The sequence below is a fragment of the Limulus polyphemus genome, unplaced genomic scaffold (assembly GCF_000517525.1).
Source record: "Limulus polyphemus unplaced genomic scaffold, Limulus_polyphemus-2.1.2 Scaffold2348, whole genome shotgun sequence".
NCBI lineage: Eukaryota > Metazoa > Arthropoda > Merostomata > Xiphosura > Limulidae > Limulus > Limulus polyphemus.
This window is the reverse complement of record NW_013667958.1, coordinates 162,407-171,967: the sequence shown is the minus strand read 5'-3', so window position 1 is coordinate 171,967 and position 9,561 is coordinate 162,407. Positions and strand designations below refer to the sequence as shown.

The window sequence follows — 9,561 nt, the reverse complement described above, 5'->3', positions numbered from 1 at the left end:
GCTGTTTTTTCTATTCATCCAACCATTCCTTAATAATTACTCTTTGTTTAAAAACACAGATACTTAAAAAATGTTTTTCTCTAGCTACAGTTTCCTTAATCTCCAGATATGTTGAATGAAAGCTGCTTTGTAACATCATATCATTGTACAAAAGTCGTATATAACTAATGAAACTTTTAACACTTAGGTAATTCAAAAATCTGACAAGTTCAACAAAGAATGAACAATTTTTACTTGTTGATATTTTAAAAGGTGAAATTACTGGGATTGTAACCAGCTTGCTATAACTTATAATACAAGCCTTTACCAAATTCACTTTTTGGCTAAATGTCAAAGTTATTCTGTTAAACTAAGTAGTTTTTATACCTGTCCCAGAACAGACTTCTCTGACATTCTGTTGTTATCACTGTCCAACATTTTCCTCAGCTGAACTTCACTGTAAACACATGATGGACGAGAATGACGAGCAATCAGCTCTTGGAAAGCCACACGTTGATGTTCCTGAAAGAAGTGTTTGTTATTTTTCTTCTCATGAGTAAACAACTCAATTCAACAACTGTAAAACTGTGAGAAAGAAGGCATACATGTTTTGGTTAAAAATACAATATTACCTCACCTGTTACAGAGCAAAGGTTAGAGTAGGTGTTTCATAAACCAGACATTTCAAAGTAGGCATTCTATCACAACAAAGATTTAAAAAAATTAATAAAATTACAATCCTTATAAGATGAAAACTTTTATTTTAAGCATATTATATTATATTAAAAACGCTTTATTATGAAATCTTAATGAAAAACAAAAAGAGAATTTAATTTTAATCAAGTCTCTGTTGCAAAAGGCCAATTCAGTGAAGCATAATTTTGAATTAATAATTGGTGTGATATCGCATCACAATAAGTGATCAAAACAACTATAACTTTTAATGTAATATAACACCATATACCAATTAAGTAAATTCCAATCAATATCAGTTAAGAAAAAAACTATATGTTAATGCAATCAAATTATGAAGTATTTTGTGCTACCAACAAATGATATTAAGTTTCACAAGCTTTTTATTTAAGCACAAATTAAGTAAAAAATGCAAGTTAATTAAAAATTAATTTACAAAATTATACAGTTAATTACTTGACTGGTTTTGATGTACCACCTTCGCCATTTTCAAGGGTATTGAAAAGTGGTATGTCCAAATTAGTCAGGTAATTAATTGTATATTTTTGTAAATTTATTTTTAGATAATTTGTGTTTCACTTTGATTGTGCTTAAAAAAACTGTTAATCTTGATATCATTTGTATCTTAACTTGTTATTAATTTGTAGATGTGGTCAGCTGTTCTTTGTGAAAAGAACAAAACAGAAGTTTAAGCTCTCATTTCTGCATGCAACTATTACAATGAGCATGTTCAAGGTTCTCACTACCTCTCAAACCATATTACATGGTTTGTCAATTTTTTTATTTTTTTGTTGTTGTTGTTATTTTTGACAAAAAGAGAAATGTTAAGACTTCATCTTTATTTTCTTTGGCCATTTTTCTATGTGAATCAAGTTTCGCACAAAATGGGTAATTTGGTGGATAAAGCCTTTGAATTGACAAAAACTAAGAATATTTTTAATCCAATCTTAAAAGAAAAAAAAAACAATAAAAAATTTTGTATCTTTTTTTGCATAGTAAATGAAACTGTGATCATAATTAGTTTCTTTTCTAAAAGAGTTAGTTGTTAATTTAAAGATGGTCATTGCTATACATTTAAATGCTAAAAATTCTCACATCAGTTGATGTTGCACTGCTTTCAGAATCAAATCTCTTCCTTCTTGAGATATACAAGGATCCCAAACCAGAGTCGGAACTGATGCCAAGACTTGTGAAGTCATCTGCTTCATCTTCACTTCTCTCTTCATATTCTTCATCCATGTCATCACTGCTTAAGCTGATGGTACGGTTTCCACTGTCTCTTCTTCTGCCGGGGATATACGAGTGTAATGGAGAGTCAAATATTTCACTATCTGAAGGGCTTCCTTGAGATGATGATCCACTATAAGTACGTGTGCGAGCACGTAAAAATTCAGTCAGATGCGATCGCTCATACTCAGATGGAAGAATACAGATTTCTTCTGTACCACGAACTCTGGTCTTGCACTGGCGCTTAAAAATCAAATTAAATTGATATTATACTCTCCATCTTCGACCTCATCAAAAAAAAACTCTTGTCAAACTTTAAAAAAACACTAAATAAAATATATTACTTTCAATGCTTCTTACACTTGATGCAATTTTTCTTTAATTAAAATACAAATCTAATTACTCTTATAATATGTCTTACAATTGTGAAATATTTCCTCGGTAATTTTGGAATTCAAAAGAAACAACATGTATGGGAATTCAAAAATTTCCAAATATCAGAGCAACTAAACACTCATTTACCCCTTTCCTAAGAAATAAATATTTATTTTACAAGACTAAAATCTGGGATTTAGTTCTCCCTGGTGGATAGAGTGCAAACAGCCCATTACGTAGCCTTATACTAAACATCAACAACAAATATCATTAGGTTGTTGTACAACAAAAATATATCTTATTTAATCATCTAAAAACAGACAATGTTTAAACTACACACCTGCAACTGTGCCATCTTTCGATTGGCTTTCTTCTCTGGTAAAGCAAGATCAAAAGGTGAAAGGTTCAGGCTGTGACAGATGCTGTTACATACATGTGAATGGAAAAACAATGCCATTCCTTTAGTTCCCAAGTTTCCATCTCCATATTCTTTTCCTGAAGATGTATGAATCTGTGGGTCGGTGTAGAGGTCATCAACCCCTTGAATGTCAACCACAATCAATTCATGGCCTGACCTTTCAAAGGTAAAATGGCTGAAAGCCTAAAGAATCCAGAGATTTTAGAACAACATCCTCTATATTATACTAGTCTTTTTATCAGTATTTCTTAACTACTTATTCAACACAAAGTTAAACAATGGTTGAAAATGAGAATCAGGAAGATTATACTGTTATATATACACACACACATAGAAAACATCTCTCAACTAGTTTAAATTTCTTTTAGCCTGTAAGTACAAATGTACTTTAAAAACATTACATACACTATTTATTGGAGTATTAATATACACTTATTCCAAACATCTAATTCTGTTATAAAAACCAAAGAAGACTAGTTACCACACATTATTTCATTAGAAAGAAATGTAGTGTCTCACCTGAGGGGTTAGACGAAGCCCTTCGCTAGATATAAAACCAGAGTTTGAATTATACTTGATGTATTTACCCTCAATATAATGTTCTAAGTGATACAAAGGCTTTCCAGGTCTGTTGTAGAGTTCAATCACACACATCTGAAATATGTCCACCTTTAGGAAAAAATATTAGCATTTTATTTTATTAGAATATGCTAAATAGTTTGACTCTCCAACACTAACAAAAAAAAAACATTATTTAAAGCCAAACCATAAAAGAACAGTAAGATAAATTTTTGTATAAAAGAATAAAATTATTTGTTTAAAGAACTGTTGAGGACTTAACCAGTTATGAATTCTGAGCAGGATTTTTTTTTTACCAACTTGTTGGAAGTGATAACTTATAATAAGTTATCCAAACTACCATAACAAGTAGTTGTATTCAAAATATAGAATTCTAGATTAAAAGGTTTAAGTGCATTATATTAAAACAAATTTGAATATGCATATCAGAAATAATTGGACAACCACAGCCAATATAAAGTTGCAGTGGAACAGTATGTATAAGAACTACATTTGACATTGCATGGCATTCCTAGGTAGTGTGTTTCCACCAAAAAGTGATCGCTTTGGGGAAAGGTATGTAACTGCCTTGTGAGACAAAAATACACTCAAACCTTAAAGATGTATCAAGATTGAGGGTTTAGAATTTCTAAGATGGGAATATTTCTTTTACTTAATGGCACTGGAAAACAAAGGAATATAGATCAACATGGGGCATCAGGATTATTCAGAAAGAGACCTGCAACAAATTGTACCCCCAGTTACAGTAAGAAAAGTGCAACATTGTGTAACAGGTGAGAATCCCAAAGAAAAAGGTCAATGACAAGCCCTTTTCTTAGATTAGCCTATATCAGCTTAAGTAACTGTTTGATGGGCTAAGAAAACTACCAAAAAAAAGTATATATGTAAATTAATATAAAATTTATTTAAAATTACTACATATAGTTAAACAAAATCTTCTGATTAACAATTTAAAAACCTCCGATCAGTTTGCTTATAATTTTTTGTTAAATTATGTGCCACTAATTGTACAAACAGTGAAACTGTGTGGAATCTTTTTTGAATAGAAAATAAATAAAAATCAGTAATTCAAATCTACAATAAAGGTAAACATTTCTTAACTGCTTCTTAAAAAACAGATCACAATGAAATATTTTCACATTTTGAAAGCCCCAGTTCATACAGATATCACATATAAAAAATAAGATATTCTATTTGCACAATCTATATAATCTGTATAACTGTTCTTTCTTTTAAAGTTTCAAACTATTTCCTCCAGTAGTTCTTTGTTTTACGATTCAATACAACAAAAGATATAATAGTTGCATCAAATCAATGCACCTCAAACTATTTCCTCTAGTAGTTCTTTGTTTCATGATTCAATACAACAAACCGTATAACAGTTGCATCAAATCAATGCACCTCAAACTATTTCCTCTAGTAGTTACATCAAATCAATGCATCTCAAACTATTTCCTCTAGTAGTTCTTTGTTTCATGATTCAATACAACAAACCGTATAACAGTTTCATCAAATCAATGCACCTCAAACTATTTCCTCTAGTAGTTCTTTGTTTCACGATTCAATACAACAAACCGTATAACAGATACATCAAATCAATGCACCTCAAACTATTTCCTCTAGTAGTTACATCAAATCAATGCACCTCAAACTATTTCCTCTAGTAGTTGCATCAAATCAATGCATCTGAAACTATTTCCTCTAGTAGTTCCGTATTGAATCATGAAACAAAAACAAAAGATATAACAGATACATCAAATCAATGCACCTCAAACTATTTCCTCTAGTAGTTCTTTGTTTCATGACTCAATACAACAAACCGTATAACAGATACATCAAATCAATGCACCTCAAACTATTTCCTCCAGTAGCTCTTTGTTTCATGACTCAATACAACAAACCGTATAACAGGTACATCAAATCAATGCACCTCAAACTATTTCCTCTAGTAGTTCTTTGTTTCATGATTCAATACAACAAACCGTATAACAGGTACATCAAATCAATGCTCCACAGTTTGGTACAATTAAGGTCATGATTATTTCTAGAATAACATAATAATGAAGTTAAACTAACAACCTAAACTTTGGACACGTCTGCAGACTTAACTGGATTTCCGCAGGCCATATTAAATAAAAATCTATACTCATTTGCCTATTTCTACTAAAATGCAGCATTTGAAATGATAATTCTGATGTAACCTGCACATACAATGTACACTGGAACCTCTTTTTTTCACATTCAAAGCTAATTAATACTACAGTTCTTCACTCACTTTCTACCACCATATGATTAAAAGATTTAATTTAATTTTAGAAAATATAACACATAATATCTCACTTACTACTCATCTTGTTAAACTTTTTTATTTGTTTTATTTGATTTATTTTCATATAAAGATTTACTGATCAAGAACTGAAATTTTTAACACTTATCTGCATTTTACAAGTTTAATCAGTAATTAAACTTTGAAATGTGTTAGTGTTTAAGCCACATACTCAATAATATATCCAATATTGTTAATTCATAATGTTAGAAAAACATATAGGTTCAAGAAGTCTTGATAGAAATTAATAAAACCCTATAACCCAAGCACTTTCGAAAGATGGACCTTTCTTCTTCAGAAGCAAACTGGAAATGTTTGCCCCTTCATTCCAATATTGTTAAGTTATATATAATAGCTAACCAAGTGTAAATTTAAGCACAAACTCAGTGACATATCCAACATCATGAATAAGAATGACTACTTCAAACTCAAAGATGTGTTAGGATACTGTACAAGGTCAAAAAAGTTTTAAACTATGACAAATGTTATCGTGAGTTCATTACATAACCTAAAACAAACCTTTTTTGGTGGGTTATGGCGATTGTACTCCTCACTCCAAAGTTTCGCATCCATCTGTAACTTAACATCCTCGAAGTACACCTCCCTATTCACATTCACCATGTAACATTTGGCTACATAATTGGAAGCATGTTCCCAATTTTCATGAGCAAAGTTGGAGAGTTTCTTTCTAAAAATAACAAACATTTTTTAGACTTTCTGCATATTATTTTAAGTATCATATTTTACATTGTCCACTAACACTTGGTGGTGTACCTATCTTTTTTATCTGGACTGATTATCAAACATTCATGGTTGTGAAAAAACACAACAACATACCATTTTTCACTTTTCTTTACATAAGCACTGCTTTTTACAAACTTTTTAGTTTGACCCTTAATTAAAACTATAATTTTTGGCTAACTTCAACAACTACTGTTAAAAAAATTGCAAAGGTTACATATTATTTTCAAAGATTCTTTATTGATGTATAAGTTATATAAAAATTTCTATTTCATTAGATGACTAACATAATGTAAATTTATTTTTTCTCGCAAACACTTTTGTACAGAAAATATTCTTGCAATGCTCTGTAAGTTTGAAAGCGGCAACTAAATGTATTGTGTACAAAGTGATATCTGGTGTTAGAGTCAGGTGATTTAATCAATTACCTATTAGCAGTTATTATACTGATTAGTCATGCAAACTAATTGATTAACCAAAATTGATTGCTTTGCCTTTGTTATGGCAAAGTTACTACAGCTATCTGCTAGTGTCAATAATTTTAGGCAGTTGACTAGAGAATAAACAACCATTTTGCAGAACCCACTTTTTTCTTCTTGTTGAACTGCTGACTAGATGGAAGATAACTGGCTGGTTGCACACACTGCCAATAGTTTTTTTTTTGAGCTTCTGACTAGAGAGAAAGTAACTGACTGGCAGCACCCACTGCCAACATTGTTTTCTTTATTTACTTTTAACTGCTGACTAGATGGAAGATAACTGGCTGGTAGCACCCACTGCCAACATTGTTTTCTTTATTTACTTTTAACTGCTGACTAGATGGAAGATAACTGGTTGGCAGCACCCACTGCCAACATTGTTTTCTTTCTTTACTTTTAACTGCTGACTAGATCTAGATGGAAGGCAACTAACTGTCTGCTAATTTTATTTTTATGTTGTTGTAGCATCATAGTTTGGGAACACTGTACTGATCAATTACTCAAATGTAATTTATTAATGGGGCTATTGATTAATCAATTAACAAATAAAACTAATCACCCAGATCTGTTTGTTAATACACCTCTTTTAACCATTAATACATACTTAAAAAATATGACTTAATATATCAGTTTAAACACATTAAAACAAGCTTAACATAAATCAGTTTCCTTTAATAAAAAAAGGAACAAGGGCACTTAAATTAAGACTCATCTTTACAACAAAGAATTAAAGACTTCTAAGCAGAAAAGGATCAAGGGTACTTAAATTAAGACTGATCTTTACAACAAAGAATTAGACTTCTAAGCAGATAAGGATCAAGGGCACTTAAATTAAGACTGATCTTTACAACAAGGAATTAAAAACTTCTAAGCAGAAAAGGATCAAGGGCACTTAAATTAAGACTGATCTTTACAACTAAGAATTAAAAACTTTTAAACAGAAAGGGACAAGGACAGTTGTCTTTTGATTTTTGACTTTATAATGAAGAATTCAAAATGTTTTAAAGCTTGATCTCACAGCAATCTAAAAACGTAAAATATATAAAACTAGTTAGCCAAATACCATACCACATGGTTCTGTTCTTTAAATTTTAAAACATTCTTAATTATTTTAAGATTTCTAATACTACCAGAGAACATTCCAATAATTGTCTGTTTATCAACACTAAAAATATACATACACTCTAAAACAAGTCCTCATAGCTCCATGATTGAAAGGCTGTAAAAATACAACAAATGACATTCTTTAAAGTTGTTAAATAATTTTTTTAAGTTGATCAAACAATACATTTAACATATCAAAGTGAGTTACCTCTATTAGTACATGTAGTTAGGCACATTTAATTCAGACATAAATGAATTTCAAAATCTGGAAAGAAAAAATAACTTTTTCTGAAACTAGGTAAGGATATTTGACTATAAAGAAATAGAAAAAAATTTATTTTCACAACCTAGATACAAGTATCTGTTATTTATAAGCATCTTACACCACTACAGCTGCCGTGAAATTTAACAAATTAACTAACTTGGCAAGTTATTTTATATAACGTTTAAATGAAATACTCATTGTTTATTCTTAAACTACCATCAACTGATTCTCCTTTCACTATTAAAGCAATAAGTATCTTTCATAATAGATTTGTATACATTTTTTAAAGCTGGTTAAAATATTGTGTACTTAACCAAACTACACAGAATGCAAAACAAAAATTGACAAGTTACATCTATTTTTTTTTTCTTTTCTTCAGATATTTGTTATCAAAATGCTATAAACTTCGCACAACTGTTTTGAAGTATGACTTCATTACCTATTATTATGACCATAACTTCAAAATAGTACGTGTATATACTGTGAATATGATACTTTTATTATAATACTAAAAGATTTAAAATAAATTTTCGTTTTCATTTCCTTTCTAAAGTTTTACCTCTTTAGCCATCTTAATGGTAACTTCATCCACAACCCAATCTTTACAAAGTGCATTGTAACGGTAACGAGTGGCAGTTTCGACCTCCAACTTCTCTAGATGAAACTCCTTCCATGGATCTGCCATGTGGAGAGCTCGGTATGCTGCTGTCCTCCAGCGAAGACTAGTTGCTTTACAAGATTATATAATGTGATTTATTATTATCATGAAAACAGCAGAAAAATCATTACAAAACTGAACAGAATTCAAATTCTGCTTATATTCAAAATGTGCCCAGAAGATGTAACATGGACAATGAAAACAACTCATAAAGGTAGATTAACGACAAAAGACAGTTTGAAAGCTGTAGTAGTTAATTATAGGGTGACACTAGACTACCAACTTCATGAAACTACAAGTCTTGTGGGTAAGAACATCAGGTTGCACTTGGTCTATACAGAGAAGAAAAATAAATCATAATGACCCTTATTTTCAGTTTCTCTATTCTACATCATTAACTGCTGTACTTTATTAACTATTAATTTCTGCTTATCGAGGTTTCATACCACAAATCTTGTTTCAATTACGCAACATTCACTCCTGCTTATCAAGAGTCAATACCACAAATCTTGTTTCAATTATGCAACATTCACTCCTGTTTATCAAGAGTCAATACCACAAATCTTGTTTCAATTATGCAACATTCACTCCTGCTTATCAAGGTTCAATACCACAAATTTTGCCTCTATTATACAACATTCACTCCTGCTTATCAAGGTTCAATACCACAAATTTTGCCTCTATTATGCAACATTCACTTCTGTTTATCAAGAGTCA

At 30.5% G+C, this 9,561-nt stretch overlaps 1 protein-coding gene across 2 annotated transcripts in view; it reads right to left on the bottom strand.

Annotated features, from left to right (window-relative positions):
• The window catches only part of LOC106466700 (eukaryotic elongation factor 2 kinase-like), a 36,682-nt gene that overhangs the window by 10,576 nt on the left and 16,545 nt on the right, over positions 1–9,561 (bottom strand). For both annotated transcript variants that reach the window (XM_013926996.2, XM_022394775.1), the window contains exons 4-10: positions 8,746–8,915; positions 7,999–8,036; positions 6,117–6,285; positions 3,212–3,361; positions 2,615–2,875; positions 1,768–2,142; positions 367–501 (exon numbers count right to left, since the gene is read on the bottom strand). In XM_013926996.2, coding sequence (XP_013782450.1) covers positions 367–501; positions 1,768–2,142; positions 2,615–2,875; positions 3,212–3,361; positions 6,117–6,285; positions 7,999–8,036; positions 8,746–8,915 — 1,298 coding nt within the window. The remainder of the gene's footprint in view (positions 1–366; positions 502–1,767; positions 2,143–2,614; positions 2,876–3,211; positions 3,362–6,116; positions 6,286–7,998; positions 8,037–8,745; positions 8,916–9,561) is intronic.